This window comes from Tauraco erythrolophus, chromosome 1 (assembly GCF_009769465.1).
Source record: "Tauraco erythrolophus isolate bTauEry1 chromosome 1, bTauEry1.pri, whole genome shotgun sequence".
NCBI lineage: Eukaryota > Metazoa > Chordata > Aves > Musophagiformes > Musophagidae > Tauraco > Tauraco erythrolophus.
Window position 1 is genome coordinate 35,829,203 of NC_141465.1, and position 19,326 is coordinate 35,848,528.

A 19,326-nucleotide genomic window follows, 5' to 3' on the forward strand; every position below is an offset into this window, starting at 1 on the left:
GTGAAGTGGATCATTAGTGATATATATTTTAAGCTTTTAATAACCATTTTAACACCCGTTATACGGTTTCAGATATTTTAGTACAGCCCAATTCTCTAAAAGTATCAGGTGGCAAAGCCACTGTAACTTCAAAAAGATAGCTCCTCTTATCAGTCCAACACGTCATCTTACTTCTGCACATTAGGATCGGGCAGGTTCTCCCGATGAATGACCATGTGCGCGTGGTAAGTTGCCTTCAAGGCAAAGCGTCGGTTACAAATGCTACAGCCATAGCCTTTCTCCTTGTGCACGTCCATGATGTGCTTCAGGTACTCCTTCCCTCTGCCGAAAGTTAACTGTGGAATGAATCAATAGTGAATGAAAGGGGACAAAAGTCCTCGGGAACAGCAACGACCTAATTACACATCACCGGGATCGAGAGTCAGAGCTAGCAGACATAAATATCCTGTGTATCGCTAAAAGAAACATCTGTGAAAGCTGGATTTAGGCCTGAACCTGTTTGGCCATTGCAAGCACATTGCTAAAGGACATTGGTTAACTCACTTGGAAAACTGGCTTGAGATGGTGTCTCTCCTTCTTATATGGCACAAGTAGGGCCTCCAATTATTTTTTGTGCCTTGAAGAGAACCATGTCTAAGCTCCACTAGCTCTCAAAGTGAGGTCACCACAGAGAAAACATCTTCTGGGCTCTAGGGGTATGGTAAGCTCTACTCTGCGTGGTAAGCTTTGGCACTAGCTCCGGAAGAGTTGTTATTTCTAGGCACCGCAGGGCAGTGATTCTAGATTGGCTCCTGGAAGCGCTATACCTATGACAGACAGGTGCTCCACTACTTAGCTCCCTGGGCTAAGTAACCCGGCATATGCATATATGCTCCAGCTCATCAGGGCAAAGTGCCACAATGACGTGACCTCTTGCTCTGAATTTGGAACTAGTGAGCGTACTTCTGACAGCACTGCCTAGCTCGGTGAAGGTGTACTTTGGGATGAGAAAAAAATAGGGAGATTCTTAAGAGCTCAGAAGAAATATTTCACTAAGACTCATTCATATGTTCTTCTCCCTTAGGAATGTGTGAATAGATATTTTCAGCCACAAAGAGCCTCCTCATCTCATCACAAGCAACACTCGCTTTCCACAGCTGTTGCCTTACACAATTGTTTACTTCACAAACACCTGCAAAAGTGCTAAAAAACCCAGCTTCCAAAAAGAGCTTTCTAATTTGAATGGCACGATTGCCCTCATTTGGAAGCACACAATTTTACACAGTTCAGGTATGCATGAAGTGTCAGGTGTTAAAGTCACCACACCGAAAGCAAAGACGTGACTAACTGCTGTGATATCACATCTTACTGACATAAGCTTAAAATTACTTTGCACGTAAAACCAGTTCGTTGATAAGAACAGAAAACTGAAGGCTTATTATCGCAAGGTCTTTAAAATGAAGATAAGTTAAGCACTTTCACCACATTAATCACAGACTGTGAAATAAGCTCTGATGTCCAGGGGCCAAGTCAGTGGCTTAACTACCAAACTTCCCCTGTCCCTATGTCAGTTCGGCCAGTTTCACTGTTCTCACCGACTGCTTTTGCATCCCACCCGCCCCAGCACAGCATTCTCGCCCAGTAAGGGCACGGATTCCAGACAGGCCGTAAGGACCCCATTCTTCCCCATTACTTCTTTACAAAAGCCATGCAGTCAGAGGGTTAAAAAGCCTTCCTCTCTCAGCTGACAACTGAGTAAAGTATGTTCCAGTAGTACTTCTAATGCCACTCTGTTACTAATGAAGTAGGCCAAGAATAAGCAGTTGCACTGAACATAAGCAGCAGTCTTAATCCTCCAAACTGGATATCCACTGCTGGACCACCTGATCTCATCAAAACTGACCAATTAGTGGATCGAATCATCATTCAGAAATGCTGTAACGATCTTAATTTGCACATAATTAAAAGGCAGTGTAAGTTTTCCAAGGTTCCTTTATTGTTTCTTTCTCCACTTTTGCTTGCTTGCTTCCTTGCACGCAGGTAAGCACATGTATTTGTATTTCTCTTTTATTTACGTGTTAGCATTCGCCTTGCAGAATACCACCTAAAGCCTTACGGAATAGCATCACTTCATAGATCAGAGGTAACAAGCGCAGCAGAAGAGAGCACACCTGTGGACTGGCCTTCTCTTTGTGAACCCTTAACGTTATTCAAAATTCTGAATGATTTATAGACATCTCCACTCCCTCCCCCATCCCAAAACAAATTAATTTGGAAGTATTTAAAGCTACCTGGCACCTTTTGCAGCTATACTTGTGAGGCTCAGAATCTGCACTTTCATCAGAGTTGTCATCATTTTCCTCTGATGAGATTCCAATTTTACCAATGAACTCTTCCCTCTGGTGATCATCCATTAGTGCTATGTCCTGTGTAGGGTGGGAAAGAATATTCTGTTTTAATAGATTAAATTTCTATTTCAAAAGGTAACAGCCAGTCAGCTTTTGTTGCCATGCAGACTGCCTTGCATTAATAATCGCTGTTACATTATTTAAAATATCCTCCTCCTTCACTGAATTCAGGTAAACAAAGTTTTGTGCAGAAAAGGAACTTTAACGTAAACACAAACTCAACAGGTACAGTATTACATCCATATAAGCATCTTTATGAGAACCACTGAGTGGTAAAATTCCTTTCAATTCAATTCCTTACAATTCAGTGTTAACTGAGTTACGTCAAAACAATCTGTGTCTAACTGCACACTATTAAGAGGGTTTTTTTGGGTGATTTGGAACGTTTTGATAAAGCCAGGTGAGGAACTCAACACACAAGCAGTTATGCTGGCATATACAAGAGAATCACAATCGCTGGCATGGAAAAGGCAGGAACAATTAGTTTTCTCATTTGTTTTTTTTTCATGCAAAAAGAGGGTATGACAGGAACCCCCCAGCCCAACCAAAGTACTGCTGGAAAAATACATCTGTCTGCAGCCTTCCTGTTAAGTTACTCTCTCTGCTTTAAACTGAGCAACCTCTGTGATTCACTCGAGGTCACAGACATGTTTTTTCCATAATGTTCAGAACAGTGATATGATAGTACACATACTCCGTAGCAATCCAGCTGTGGAAACACAGAGCCATGGGTAAATCAGAGCACAACCCATGTTAGACTGCTCCAGGAACATCACTGCACAGGGTTTGTAATCACTGTTGTGTTGCCAGTACGAACACGTGGCCATAGCAGCCTCGATATATTTATTGTTATGTTTATTAATGTTTGCTAAGTAACACGCCTTTTCTAATAAATGATTAACACAATACCTTAAAATGGACATGAATATGATCTCTCAACACATCCACCCTGAAAAATTTACGTCCACAGATTTCACAGGTGTATTTCTTGTCTCCATGTGTTAAAAGGTGTTTGTTCATGTTGCTCCTACATGAAAATACCTAAAACAAAAGAAAAAGGAAGGGGTTTTGAATTACGTTCAGCAGGGCTACAATTCTTTGCAAGTTATCCAATAGACAGTACAGAAAATATTTACTGTCATATTTTTATTCATTCTGGCCAGAAACATGTAGGAGCTCCTGTTATGCAACCAGCAGACTACCTCAGAAATTGCTGGCACAGCAAAATACATGTACACAGTTCCAAAGAACAGACTGAAATTGGCCGTTTAGCAGAGGTGGACTTTCAAAAAAGCTGCAGCAGAATTATAGAAGGTAGATTTAGAAAGTCCTTTGAATCACCAATGTTGCATCTATCTATAAAAAGATACATTCACAAAATCTACCTTCATTGATATGTAACACATCAAAATCATCAAAAACAAAGGTCTACACACCAACTTAAGGATTGCTTGAGTACATCTGGCACCATGAATCATTAAACATTTATAAAATCACAAGTTAAACACGTGATTTTGCTGTGATAACAGCAACTTCAGATCGTGAAGATCATGGCACAACTTCAGATCATGGCACAACAGTGCCATGACTACCCCATGAGTTCACTTTGATTTCTAATAGAAAATGATTCCCAATGCGCACAGTCAATTCCAGCTGTTTACATTCTCGCAGAAAAATTTTACTCTAAATAACATAAGCCAGGAGATTTCACAGACAGACACAATGGCCACGTTACACTCTATATTGCGTTACATGGCCTGAAAAAAAGTCTAGTCTGAACTTCAGTTTTGTTCTTATCTTAACCACAACAGCTCCCACCATCCCTGGCCACAGTGGGCTCGGACATATAATGGAGCTAAGGCAGTTCAAAGAGCAATGTCTTGGCTGGGCGACAGGGCACGCTAGTAACTGACCACGCGCCCATCCGAGTTGCAAGGTAGTCTGACTTGGCATCCTCCTCAGTGCAAGTCCTTTACCTCAACGTTTTGGCAGGCTCTGTGCCTATTCAGGAAGGCTCCTATTGTGGTTTAGTACATGGGTGGTAACTTGTTATGCCACGGTAACTCGTTTGGAGGTGCTGGGCTGAGGCACACCATACCCCTGCAGTATCCTTGGAGCTACAACGCGGAGCTTCACGCGACACGCTGGCAAAGATGCCTACCTTCCCACACACAGGGCATCCCGAAGGCTCCTTCTTGTAGCGAACCATATTTTCCGTGCTGTGCTCAAAGTCTTCTCTTTTCACACGTCTCACCCCTTAACAGAACAGTCCCCATCAAAAAAACAAAACAAAGAAAATAAACCGTGCTTTTCCACTCCAATCTGCATACCCTTTCAGGTGAATACTGTAAAGAAGAGTGAAACACTGGGAAAAGCCTCAATGCAGAATTTAATTGCTAACAAAAGGATAATTTCTAAATTAAATGATGTTTTCAGAATATAAAAGCAGTCTGCCAAAGTGATGTTGGTTATTACACCAATCATAAACTGTCTGAAAATAGACATTTACTGTCAACACCAGGAAACAGACAGATCTAGTAGGCCGTGGACTTGGCTCAGATACCTGGTCTAGAAATTCCCCCTTGCAGTCTCTAAGGAGAGAGGGAACCATCCATCATCATCTTTAATGTTCGGTGAGGATTTCAGACCTCTTTCTCTGCTACCTTCAGGAGGGATGAGGGCTGCTGCTGCTCTGTGACAGCTAAACACAAGATGCCTTGCCACTGCCATTCATCCCCTTGTCCTCTAGCTGTCCTCTAGTTCACCACACAAAGCTCTGAATCATGAGTGGCCAGTGACAGTCGGCTACTCCCAAAGAACCAAATTAGACAATTTGGCTGCTTTCTTAAAATCACCTTTGCTCTCATCATCTAGATCGCTAGAGGCATTTTAATACAATCTACCATCACCAAAGTTTTTCCAGAGCCTTTGAGTACCTATAAAATCCTCAGATGTTTGAAATTTTGAACTCTTATAATCTCACCTTTATATATTCTCAAGGTGTTTAAAGATAATATTGTGACACAGCATTCCATTTATACTGTTTTTATACAGTAGCCACTTTCAGTCGTACCTTGCAAGTTAATTCTCTGCTTTCAAATCTTCAAGTTACCACACTTTTTTTTTGTTTAAAAAAGAAAGAATATAATTCAAAGAAAGGTAAGATATAATTAAAATCAGCTAGTCTAAACTACTGCATAATAAGCCAAGCAACTTTCATATGACTGTTAGTAGCACTGGATCCAATCACGTGAGGCTGAAAAAAAAAACAGGTGTACCTCCTAGAAAGTTTTTCATAGAATTAGACAACTCCCCTCCAGGATCCGTTACTATTATTTTTGATAAATGTCACATTTTCCTGAAACCTGCTACTCTGGATCAATTAAGTGACAAAAAATGACAGCTACCACCCAGAAGAATCTAACACACAATCATTTCCTTCACCTTCCTACCGTCTCTTTGCGTTTCAAGAGTAACGATTAGGTTCATCTGCAGTACACTTACCTTCTAAGTGTCGTCTTTGATGGTCTAGCATGACGTCCTTCCGATAGAACATCTTATTGCAGATTTCACATGCAAACTTCTTATCTCCATGCTTTTTCTTGTGTTTTGAAAGATTACTGTTTGTAGAAAAGAATCTGAAACACATCTCACACTGGAATGTCTTGTCATCTGTAAGCAAGAGAAACAATGCAGCACTTTACAGATGAGAAGAGGTTTTGTATTTTGTGAGATAGATAGTTCTTTTGTTAGACCTGAGTTTTAATATATAATCCATCATTATATGGATTGAGAAGGGAAATGCAAAAGCATGTATTTTCCTTCTATTTTAAAATTTGTCTTCCCATTAAAAAGATAATAAATATCCCATTAAAAAATAATAAAAAATAAATATTAAGTTTATTTTTGCTATCTATAAGTTTAAATATCACTGGAATGCACTGGAGGATTTAAATTTCTTTAAAGGCAATAAATTTAAATTTCTTTAAAGGCAATATTTACATATCATGCTACCTTGAATGCTGACTTTTACATCATAACTTCCTCACATCGGCATTTCCACTGTGGTCTAGCATACATTAAAATTATGTTTGCAGTGGATTTTGTTACAGTTGATTCAAGTTTTTAATGTTGGTAAAATCACTGCGCATACAGCAATACAACATCACATGAACAGCTGTGTCTAAGCACCAGAACACTTCTGCCAGCACTGGTTCCTAATAACAGCCAGTACTGAATATCCTAGAAGAAAGCATAAAATCTCCAGACCATTACGTGATAATAGGCCTATGGGGCATTTGTTGTGTCTTCAGTAGTTGAGACTTTTGTTGGAACATGAAAAGCACAGTCCTGTAGATGGAATCTGCCAATGCTACAGCAATTACAATGAAGTTACAGTTTGATGGGTTAAAGAGCAGAGCAGAGCAAAAACTGCTGTTCTTTTGGTAACAGTCAGCTCAGAGAGAAAATGAGCTGCTGCCTTGGGATAAACAGAACATTGAGCTTACTTGGAATTTGCATTCTTTGTAAGGCTGAATTTCTATACAAGCTGGACCCTCTGAAAGGAAAGGAGAAAATCTATTTTGAAGGGTGCTCTAATGGGCAATTACTCAGGTGATTCTGGACTGACAGTTACCAAGGGTCCATAAAAGTAGTCACATGTCACTTTCTAAGCATAAGATCACTCAGCATAAATGAGTAAACACAAGGGATGGCTATGGAAGCAAAGGAGAGGTTCTAGCAACACCGAGAAAAAAACACCTAGAGAGATACTACTGCAAGTTTAAAAGAGAAAGCATGAGAAAGCAGAAGAAAACTGTAATCCCAGAAAACTGGCCCCCTTTCAAGTTCCTCTATTCCAGAGAAATAACGTGAAACTTAGTTTCAGGAAAGAACGTTAAAGAGAGATCGTGACCGGGTATCTGTGAACATACAAAAGAAATACCAGTGAGGATATTAGACAGGTGAGCAGGAAATACTAAAAACCGCAACACATAAGTGAAGCGGATGTGTTGCTCCACAGATTACTGGCTATACTTTTCTTACCACAGCAATGAGGGAAGGGGGAAAGGAGAGGGACAGATTGCTTGTTGCGATGATGAAAAAAAATCTAAATGCTTACTCCTCCTTTGTAGTTACTATACTGAGATGTATTTGTGGACATTCCCACAAAATGGAGTAGAGATGAGAGGAGGTGGAACAGTCAGCCGTTCTCACCTGTCCTGCAGTTATGGAATTCCAACGCACTCTCTATCCGAAAGGCCTTTTCACATGTGGTGCACTTGTATCTGTACTCACTGTCAACCTGAGGATTGCAAACGGTAAATGTTTAAGAGGGAAAAAAGCCGAGTCACATCTGACAGAGAAATTCTAAATCTCAACTACTTTTTCTGTTTCTGTCTTTTCCAATTTGTCTTCCTTCAACAGGACATGTAAATACACATTGCTGCAAAATTGTGATGCTATTATCATCCTGCCGTGTTCCTACATCTGAGCTCCATACAAAATGAAAAGTAGACCATGCACCTGTGTGAATTTAACAGTTTCCCTGATAACCCTTGCTCCAACACGGAGACAGAATTTCTGAGAGGCAAGATGTACTTTGCCTCATTCTCCAGCTCCAGAACAGATGTCAGCAATCTGAGAGCTCAGGACTTTGACACCAAGCAGCAATGGAAATATTCACTGATAAGGCCCCACCACAGGCATGTTTAATATTTGTATGGCAGCAGCACTGAAAGGCTGTCACCAACAGGCATGGCGCTGCTACTATGAGCACTGGACGTTTACACAGCTTTTACCCAGAGAGTTCACGCATTAAATGACACCATAGCTGGAGATAAATGAAACAGGACAAGCAAAGAAGACTGGAACAATCCTATTTAATACCATAAACGAAGTCAGATCTCACCTCTAGGCCATGCAGGTCCAGCTAACTCCTGCTTGTCTTGCTATAACTGATGCCTAAAAACAACTTTCTACAGGAAATTCAGACACAAAAAAGGACTTCTATGCTCAAAAGGGTGTCCACGCCTTCCAATTTCATCAGCTGTTCTAACAGAAGATGTTACCTCTCCCAGTCAGTCTTGTCTCGCTTATTCACATGGATATCCACTCAAATGCAATTGACCCAAGCTCCCCAGCTAGCACCTGGAAGCTCACTGTACATTTTCACCTAACCTCAGAAAGATCCCACTAGCCATTTCCACTCACTTCGTTCCTGCTGTGCTTGTATGAAACGTGCTGCTTCAGGCTCTCTTTACGGCTGAACAGCTTTGCGCATTCCTCACATTTAAATAGTTTGTCACCTGAAGGGATCAATCAAGATAAAATGAAAAAAAGAAAGTAGTCAGTGATCGATAATAATCAACTCCTGGCAAGACAAGGGAAACCAGAGCACAACTGCAAACAGACAGGCTAGTGATGAGAAGCTTTAGTAATTCAGGATTTTAACCTTTTCCAACAACTCTGACAACAATTCTGTTTGGATCCTCCACCCTTTTTCAGTGATTATTTTTCACAGAATCCTTAGAAGTAGGTCACGGACCCCTGGAACCACAGATCACAAGCTAAAAAGCACTCAGGTGACATTTACACAGCAATGTTACCCATGTGCCTGTCAAGGTGGGGGACGACACGTATGTATATACTTAAAGGCAAGAACAGTTTTGGAAAAACCATCACATCTTTGCTCTCATTTAAAATATGTACCTAAATACAAATTTTAAGTACTCTAATTTCAACTTCCAACTATTATCTTCTCATGCTTTGGTCTGCAAAACTAAAGGAGTTCCCTACAGAGAGTTTAAAAAAAAAAAACATAGAGCTCTATTAAAATTAAGTATCCCCATATCTAAGAATAGCCTAGCTCTATTACACAAAGGTGGAACCACCGAGAGAAAAAAATCAACATGCAAGTGAGGAAAAATCAAACCCACCATGAGAACGGATGTGCCTGCTGAGGTTGCTGCTGTTCTGGAAGATCTTACTGCAAATACTGCACTGATAGACTCGCTTGTGCTCCCCAAGTTGTTTTATCAGCTTCCGCCGTATACCATGTCTACTGGAGAGAATTAAACTTCTTTTGAGGGACATGGTGTTTTGGTGATGGGCAAACCTACTGGATCAGAGAAAGAAAGGCAGGGACTGAAAGGTATCCCACAGGTTGCAAGAAAGAGTCCCACCAGCTGGCAAAAGCTAGAGGAGTGTTATGCTCAGCTTCTGGCAGGAGAAGGGGGCCTGGAGCTTCTTCATGGCCAAGGTGCCCTCCTGGCCATCCCCTGGAAGCAGAAGGTATCAGAGCGTGGCGTACTCCAAATTATCTTCACCCAGCACAAACAAGACAAAAAGCAGCAGCCACTAGCCTCACAGACTCTCTTTGCAGGCCCCTCAGAGGAACATAAAGGTTCTCTTCTGCTTATCCTCTGAAAACACTATTTCAGCTTAGAAAGCTTGGCAGTTTGCAGGCAAAAGGCGTACATGGTAAGAGGGCAGCAGGGCGCCAAGAAGCGGTACTGTTCTATTTCCCAGCACAACCACCCACTGGAATGCATTTTTGATGACTCCGTGTCTCCTAAGGACTTCAGTATTCAGCATTACTAGCTAATTTTGAAACATTAAGTGCTTTATTATACAAAAAATAGTTCAAAAAGCCAATTTTATCAAGACAAAAAGACACAAAAGAATCAAAATTAATCAAATAATATGTAGGAGTCTCCCTGAGGTTCTGTTATACTAAAGTTTTCCCCTCACACTGCTCTAAATCTGAAGTATCACACACACAAATCAACATGAAGTCATTCATGAGTTAAGATGACAAGCAATCTGAATAATAATGGTTAGAATAATTTTTGAGCAAAACTTCTTTGCCCGTTTTCTCACCAACATTCAACAGGAGTAATATTTCACCTCGCAGCTGCAAGAGGCTTTTGGAATCACACTGAATAAAAGCAGTAACATGATGGAAAATGAAATTCTCATAGTTTACGCTCCAAAATTCTGCCACCAATATCGCATCATCTGTGCACCATCCTCTAGTGCACAAGCCATCTTTGTGGCATTCAAAGTCAGCTCTTGCAGAAGCAGCATCACCAGGCAATTTTACACTAGTAAAAAAGAGCATCTGTGGGCCCAGAAGTTAAGTGGAGCTGTTGCATGCTACATAATCGTTATTAAGCCTAAGAGGAATTTGTGCATCCCAGAACACTTACTTTGTCACTGAACTGATGCTATTTGTGGTGCTGGGCATCTTTCCTAAAACCAATTCCATAATCCTCTCTTCTGCAGCTGAAGGCAGGGCTACCTCTCCTGGTGGGACCTCAGGTACAACGTCAGCTCCACGTTCCGCTGCAAACACATCATAAAAATACAGTGTTAATATGGGTAGCTAGAAATAAAAACTCAAATGCAGGAATTTGCTTTCGTAATGAGAAGTTACACTGAACATGTTATTTGTCCACGACAAATAACGAACCGCTAGAGTAGGTGGCACTTGCAAGACAGAGAAAGTGGCTACTGAATGACACGTAAGATGTACCAATGTCTCTGATGGAAGCATAATTTCTTACCTTTCCAACCTACTACTAAGGAGTCAGTTGACTATGCATCATGACATTTCCTACTGGAACTTCCTTTAAAGGAAGGTGAGGCCCTGAAAAAAGCCCCTTTCAAAAATAAACCTTAAGGCAGAGAGAGGAAAGTATCTCCTCTTGAGAGGGAGGATGCTTTCTCTCCTGTTCCTTCTTGCAGAAAGGAAGGCATGTCTCTCATAACCACTATCCTGTGTTCCTCTGAGCCTCTCTGTTATTAAAACCGTCACAGGAGAACGCAGGTAATCTACATGGAGGTACTGGAACATTTAACATAGACAAATACCTCAGAGACAATTAACACAATTTGTAAACTGTCTGCTTTAGTGATCTAAATGAAAACCTCCATCTTGCCTCTGTGCTACTTTTTAGGTCTTTCTGAGAAGGTGTTAATGCAGACGTATGAGGGGCTATGTGCTTAGCATTTTCTTAAGTTTTGTTTTACCTGCAGAATCTTTCTCTTCAACAACGACAAGAGGTGTTTCTGCTTTTGCTGTTTTGGGCTTTCTTCCCCGCCTGGCCTTCCTCCTTGAGTCTGTACTGGCACTGGCTGCATCGGAAATCACTGGATGATCCACAGGGCAAGCCTCTGCTGCTTTCTCTGCGACAGCCTCATTTTGGCTGGTTTGGGGAGCACCTTTAGCTTGTTCCAGGTGACTCAGCAAGTGCTCTGAGTGGATGGGAAGGAATAAGAGAGTAAGCAGGAAAGAAACTCATGAAATGGGGCAATGGCTTTAAACTGAAAGAGGATAGATTTCTATTAGATATAAGGAAGAAATTTTTCACTCTGAGGCTGGTGAGGCACTGGAACAGGTTGACCAGAGAAGTTGTGGATGCCCCGTCCCTGGAAGTGTTCAAGGTCAGGTTGGATGGGGCTTTGACCAACCCGGTGTAGTGGAGGGTGTCCCTGCTCATGGCAGGCAGGTTGGAACTAGGTGATCTTTGAGGTCCCTTCCAACCCAAACCATTCTATGATTCTACGAAATATTCAAAGGGAGTATATCTAGCTGAAGCCTATCTATCTGGTTGATCTCACTTAGCAGAGATTCACTTCAAATTATTTCAAAAGCAGTCACAATACCATCCTAAATGAAAGCATATGGTCTATTAAACAATGAAACAATTACAAGGACTGATTTTTTAAAGACAAAAGGTTGCACCCCCTGACAATGGGTATATTTTTCCAAACGCCCAGGTTATTTAGCCTAAGTCCCCTTTTCAAAAATGATTCATCAAATGGTCAGAGCTCTTAATTCTAAGTTCTTTCGAAAACTGCATAAAATAGCTGCAAATGAAATGCAAAAAAAATATATTTCATTACCTTTACTAAATCTGTGCCATAAATACCAGACAGACAATATCACTCTGTATAAGCTGGCATCACTGACCTTACACACTGCTCATGCAGTTTCTCATCCTTGATATTCCCAACATTCACATGTCATCTTCTAGACAACAGTTTTATTTCTTCTAGATTCATCATCACAGTTGTTTGCCCAGAGACTGACCACTGCCATACCAAAAATATCACTGTTTTACCTTCCTCGCTACCCTGTTTCTTAAAGGAACACAAAAGTTAACACCTTTATCTTACTGCATCACGGACAGGGCATGGCTCCACAGTGCCTGGAAGAGCAGAATTCTGGTGCCTCTCAGTACTCTGTCATGAACTTCTAGCATTTCTTACCTGTCAGCAGCTGAGGCTTCTGGAAAGCAGATGAACATACTTTACACGTCCACTGGCTGGCCTCAGCTTCTGCAGCTCCACTGTCTTCTGGAGCATTCACTAAATCACAACAAGAGGAAATACTGAAAAGTTTTGAAAATGGGAAGGTGGTAAATCCCTGTAGCTTCATTTATTTTCAGTAACTCCCTAGGTATCACAAGTTACGATTTAAGCAGTCAGGGGCCCACAGGGGCATCTGGGACCACTTCAGGATTTTCCTAACATGAACTCTTGAAACATCAGAACAGAGGAGAAGTCTGAACAGAAACTAAATAATGCCAGGAGAGAACATGAATGCTCTTGTAAAGTCTTGAGGGTCCCTTTATCACTTTCTAAGGAACTGTGATTATTAAAGGCACAACATCAAGCAATTTTCAGCACCTTTAAAAACAGAGTTACCAGTCCTCTTCTGTGTTAGTTGAGGATAGAAGCAGGAGAAACCTCCTTGCTCTCTGTGAAGAGCATTGCAGAGTAAGAACATTTGGATTAAAGAAGTGAGGGTGGAGACAATGAAAACCTGGTTTTGAGCGGTTTCATTAATTAGATATTCTATGAATCCACCATATGAATGTTTTAATTAACATACCAGCTCATGCCAGATAAAGAAAATAAAGAAGAAATTAGGTGGAAATGGAACTGGAATGAAAAAAAAAAAAGAGGAAAATGGTTACTCTGATCACAGTCCATTGTCTTTAACTCCTTGGATGATATGTCTGAATTTGTCAAGAGGATCTGACACATCTGGACTGGTTCAGAGATTTTTTTTGTACACACAAAGTTGAATATTCCACAGTCTGCAAGACTCCCCCCAGAGTAGGAGGATGACACTGAAATTAGGTTAAGTGAATGGCAGCACAGGAGATTCAAACTGTGCCCCAGTTTCTGCCACACATTTCCTGTAAGATCGTTAGCAAGTCAGTTAATCTCTCTCTGCCTGAGAACCCCATCTGCAATGGGACAATACATTTACTTCCTCCTTTTCACTGTTGGCTCTTAAACCAAAATAAAAGATTCTCTGAGGCAGAAGTTTTTCCCTGGTACAAGTTACGTTCAGCATTTTGCACTACAGAGGTGTGATCTCATCCATGCTGTAATAAATGCCTCATGTTCATGAGTCCTACTCCTCATGGGGAACTTCAACCACCCCGATATCTGCTGGGAGGGAAAACACAGCAGGGCATAAGCAATCCAGGAGGTTCCTGGAACGCATTGATGATAACTTCCTTCTCCAAGTGCCAGAGGAACCAACAAGGACAGGTGCTTTGCTGGACCATGTTCTCCCTGACAAGGAGGGGCTGGTGGGGAATGTGAAGCTCAAGGGTAGCCTTGGCTGTAGTGACCATGAAATGGTGGATTTCAAGATCCTTAGGGCGGTGAGGAGGGAGCACAGCAAGCTCACTGCCCTGGACTTCAGGAGAGAGACTTTGGCCTCTTCAGGGATCTCCTTGGTAGAATACCATGGGAGAAAGCCCTAAAGGAAGAGGGGCCCAAGAAAGCTGGTTAATATTCAATGATCACCTCCTCCAAGCTCAGAAGTAGTGCATCCCAACAGAGAGGAAGTCAGGCAAAAACACCAGGAGGCCTGCATGGATGAACAAGGAGCTCCTGGACCAACTCGGACACAAAAAGAAGGCCTACAGAGGGTGGAAGCAAGGACAGGTAGCCTGGGAAGAATACAGAGAAATTGTCCGAGCAACCAGAGATCAGGTTAGGAAAGCTGAAGCCCTGATAGAGTTAAATCTGGCCAGGGACAGCAAGGGCAACAAGAAAAACTTCTACAGGTACACCAGTGATAAAAGGAGGACTTGGGAAAATGTTGTCTCTCTCCAGAAGGAAACGAGAGACCAAGTTACCTAGGATATGGAGAAGGCTGAGGTACTCAAGGACTTTTTTGCCTCAGTCTTCACTGGCAAGTGCTCCAGCTGCACTGCTCAAGTCACAGAAGGCAAAGGCAGGGACTGGGAGGATGAAGAACTGCCCACTGTGGGAGATCAGGTTCAAGACCATCTAAGGAACCTGAAGGTGCACAAGTCCATAAGACCTGATGAGATGCATCTGCAGGTCCTGAAGGAACTAGTGGATGAAGTTGCTAAGCCATTATCCATCATATTTGAGAAATCGTGGCAGTCTGGCGAAGTTCCCGAAACTGGAACTGACTGGAAAAGGGGAACCATAGCCCCCATCTTTAAAAAGGGAAAAAAAGAAGACCCAGGGAACTACAGGCCAGTCAGTCTTACCTCTGTGCCCAGGAAGATCATGGAGCAGATCCTCCTGGAAACTATGCTAAGGCACATGGAAAAAAATAGATGACTGGTGACAGCCAACATGGCTTCACTAAGGGCAAACTGAGGCTGACAAATTTAGTGGCCTTCTATGATGGAGTTACAGCATTGGTGGATAAGGGAAGAGCAACAGATGCCATCTCCCTGGACTTGTCCAAAGCATTTGACACAGTCCCACACAACATCCTCATCTCTAAATTAGAGAGACATGGATTTTTGATCCACTCAGTGGATAAGGAATTGGCTGGATGGTTGCACTCACAGAGTTGTGGTCAACGGCTCAATGTCCAAGTGGAGGCCAGTGATGAATAGTGTTCCTCAGAGGTCGGTACTGGGGCCTCTCTGTTTAACATCTTTGTCAGCGACATGGACAGTGGGATCGAGTGCACCCTCCGCAAGTTTGCTGACTACACCAAGCTGTGTGGTGTTGTGGACACGCTGGAGGGAAGGGATGCCATCCAGAAGGACCTTGACAGGCTAGAGAGGTGGGCCTGTGTGAACCTCATGAAGTTCAACAAGGCCAAGTGCAAGGTCCTGCTCATGGGTCAGGGCAACCCCAAGCACAAGTACAGGCTGGGCAGAGAAAGGATTGAGAGCAGCCCTGAGGAAAAGGACTTGGGAGTGCTGGTAGATGAGAAGCTCAACGGGAGCTGGCAATGTGTGCTTGCAGCCCAGAAAGCCAACCGGCTCCTGGGCTGCATCAAAAAAAAGCGTGGCCAGCAGGTCAAGGGAGGTGATTCTGCCCCTCTACTCTGCTCTCGTGAGACCCCATCTGGAGTACTGCATTCAGCTCTGGGGTCCCCAACATAAGGACATGGAGCTGCTGGAGTGGGTCCAGAGGAGGGCCACAAAGGTGATCAGAGGGCTGGAGCACCTCTCCATGAAGACAAGCTGAGAAAGTTGGGCTTGTTCAGCCTGGAGAAGAGAAGGCTCTGGGGAGACCTTCCAGCAGCCTTCCAGTACTTAAAGGGGGTCTACAAGAAAGCTGGAGAGGGACTTTTTCCAAGGGCATGTAGTGATAAGACAAGGGATAATGGATTTAAATTGAAAGAGGGGAGATTTCAATTAGATATAAGGAAGAAATTTTTACAAGGAGAGTGGTGAAACAGTGGAACAAGTTGCCCAGAGAAGTTGTGGATGCCCCATCCCTGGAAGTGTTCAAGGCCAGGCTGGATGAAGCTTTGACAAATCTGATCTAGTGGAAGATGTCCCTGCCTGTGGCAGGAGGGTAAGACCTAGGGGATTTTCAAGGTTCCTTCCAACCTAAACCATTCTATGATTCTACAAAATAAAAAATGACTAGACAATTCAGCAACAGAAATTCCTTCTTTACAGGCTACATAAAGAACTTCTTCCCTTGAGATCTCTGTCTGAGACACAAAACCAGCCAACCTAAACCCCAAGATTCTGCATAACTTTAGAAAAAAAAAGTCGGATTGGTAAGCAACGTGTAAGCTACTGTATCTGCCTCATGAAATTACAGGCTAGTAAAACTGAAGAGGCACTGTCTGCAAAACTGAAGTCTGTCTTGGAAGTTTGTCCCTGACACTGCACTTCCCCTGCTCTTTAGCTCCCTCAAGCTGTAAACCTAAAAATCCTAGTTGTTCACTGGTTTGCCAAGTCCTATTTAGGTTCCCACTTCTTCAGGTTTCCAGGGTGGCTGCAGGGCAATCCAATTTACTTGGAAGCACAGACCTGTCAGTTGGCAACTGCTTTGTACGACTTGAGGCAAATAGTCAGAACGAAAAGAGGCATATTCTGTTTTGGAAATACCAAAACACTATATCAGTGGGAACACTTTAGAGTTCCCAAAGTATAATAGGCAGCGTTTTGTTTCTATTGAAGTTGGCCTTTCAGACAGTAAGATGAAGGATGTAGAAGCTGTTCAAATTCTTCACAGTTTTATGCCCCTCTGGGAAAAATCAATGATGCCAAACTGAAAGACAGCTCCCCACCTAACTTCACATTTGAGCTGTGTCAGTACCCAGGTTAAATGATTAATTTTTCTGTACACATCTGCAATAACTCTCCTCCTCTTCTCTGGCTACTTTTAGTATAAGTAAGCAAAATTCAGCAAAGTAACCTTTTCAACGAATAGACCCAGAATGATTTTCTTTTGATCCTGATCTCCACACTATGTACTCCGAGTTTACTTTTACATGTGGCAATTTCTGTTAAGTGGGTTCTTTATTTCATTGTTCCACTTACCAGAGATTACGGGATGGAGGAATTGCTTCATACTCGACCTTGGGGACTGAGTTCCTGTGAGCCCCCTAGTTAATTCCTGAGCCACATGTTATGCCAAGAGTATCTGTATTTGCTCATAACTTTAGATAAAGTTGAGTTCCTGTAATCTAGAACAGTCTGAACTCTAATAGGCTTCCGGTATTATTGTAATTTGGGGATGGCCAGTGTTCTTGTCATTTCCAGACAGCACTGTTCTTACATTCACTCACAGTCTCATGTTTTCTTCTAGAACCTGACCATCTGAACTATTACACTTTGCCCAGAGAGTCTGAAGATTTTCTCTGGAATTGCCCTACCCCAATACTAGCCACCTCCAAAGCCAGAAGCAGTTGTGCTTTTCATAAAAATCATCTGCCTAAAGGTTTACTGGCCCCTCTGTTGCTTTTTAACCTCCATATGTATTTTAAGCACCGTGCCCATGAAAATAAAAATCTAGACTTTCAAATCCTTTCTAAATTAGTATTTGCTGAAAGTTACATAACCATAACATCTGCATAGAAGTGGTACACGTAACAGCTCTTTAGACCTATATCTGTCCTCTGTCCCCCTTAAAAATACCGTAATTTTGCATACCTGCTGGATCAGCTGCTGGTATGCTGGATTTCTTCGTTTTTTTATGGGGGAAGACAGCAGACGAGGGTTTTGAAGAGATTTTATTCCGCTCTTTATCAGATTCCATCACTACCAAGCACATATCTGTGAAGAAGAAAAACAGTTTCTTTTATTTACTTTCCAGACCTTTTGATTCTCTTGCTCTGTGCTGAGGGCAGTAACCATAGTCAGAAAGTTTTGCCCTATAGCAGGCCTGCAAAACACATTCTCATGTAAAAACCTAACCAGGACATTCTTGTGCTTGAATTTCCTACAATGTGGCTTTCATATTCTGGAGTGTATAGTGAAGGTGCTGAACAGAGAAAGCAGGATGTATGTAAACAATATTTTTAAATACTCATATGCACACAAAAATACATGAACAGATTAAACTAAAGAGGAAAATGATGAAACTTCTCAGTTCATACCAATTGGAAACATCTTAGAATTCAGAAACCTGTTAACCCATTGATTCAGCTGTAGCACCTAAGACCGTGCTTAACATCAAGATCAGCCATAAAGCATGCTGATGGCAATGGCCTCTCCCCAGGCCATTTTTTACTCCAAATTATACTTAGCATCATAGTAATACCATTCAGGGAGTACTCCCAACTCAAGTGCTGAAAGAAAATGCCCTTGCAATGCTAAGGGATCATGCCTTTCAGCTGTAGAAATGCAAAAATAGAAGAAAACAAAGGGGCAGAGGAACAAGAGATGTCTGGCGATTCTAATTCAGATTCTTAAGCATCTGCTGCCTTTTTTTGTTAATGCACAAGCAATCATGTGAAATGGCAGTTCATTCTTGAGCTTATCTTATTGGAGTGGGTCTCAGGTAAGGCTGCATAACATAAAAGTAGGTTTTTAGAAGTGTATAACAGTTCTGATCAAACACAAAATATTTTCACTACAACTGAAAAAGAGTAGCTTCTTTAGCAAATCTGCATATATGCTTAGACTTACACTGACACTTGGGTTCCTTTCCTCTTCTACCCAGAAATGTTTATGATGCAACCACCAGTTCTTTATTTAAGAACTATTTATCCAGTTTGTTCACTCTGATGAGGCTGAGTTCCCAACTAGGTCATCCATTTTCAAACACTCAGATATATCATGGTGAAGAATCATAGAATCATAGAATCGTTAGGGCTGGAAGGGACCTTCAAAGGTCATCTAGTCCAACCCCCCTGCAAGGAACAGGGATATCTCCAACTAGATCAGGTTGCTCAGGGCCTCATCCAACCTGGCCTTGAACATCTCCAGGGATGGAGCATCCACCACCTCTCTGGGCAACCTGTTCCAGTGTTCTACAACTCTCATGGTAAAAAATTTTTTCCTAATATCCAACCTGAATCTACCTCCCTCTATTTAAAACCATTACCCCTTGTCCTATCACAACTGGCCCTCCTGAACAGCCTCTCCCCATCTTTCTTGTAGGCCCCCTTGAGGTACTGGAAGACCGCTATAAGGTCACCCCGGAGCCTCCTCTTCTCCAGGCTGAACAGCCC

General features: G+C 42.1%; 1 protein-coding gene across 4 annotated transcripts in view; it reads right to left on the reverse strand.

Moving 5' to 3' along the window:
- PRDM15 (PR/SET domain 15) overlaps positions 1-19,326 on the reverse strand; it is a 40,659-nt gene that overhangs the window by 6,996 nt on the left and 14,337 nt on the right. For 2 of the 4 annotated variants that reach the window (XM_086618285.1, XM_086618270.1), the window contains exons 6-17: positions 17,804-17,926; positions 12,663-12,761; positions 11,421-11,645; positions 10,598-10,733; positions 9,326-9,507; positions 8,601-8,695; positions 7,605-7,692; positions 5,892-6,059; positions 4,549-4,643; positions 3,297-3,428; positions 2,271-2,405; positions 172-335 (exon numbers count right to left, since the gene is read on the reverse strand). In XM_086618285.1, coding sequence (XP_086474411.1) covers positions 172-335; positions 2,271-2,405; positions 3,297-3,428; positions 4,549-4,643; positions 5,892-6,059; positions 7,605-7,692; positions 8,601-8,695; positions 9,326-9,507; positions 10,598-10,733; positions 11,421-11,645; positions 12,663-12,761; positions 17,804-17,926 — 1,642 coding nt within the window. The remainder of the gene's footprint in view (positions 1-171; positions 336-2,270; positions 2,406-3,296; positions 3,429-4,548; positions 4,644-5,891; positions 6,060-7,604; positions 7,693-8,600; positions 8,696-9,325; positions 9,508-10,597; positions 10,734-11,420; positions 11,646-12,662; positions 12,762-17,803; positions 17,927-19,326) is intronic. The other 2 variants (XM_086618276.1, XM_086618296.1) reach the window with 2 other exon arrangements.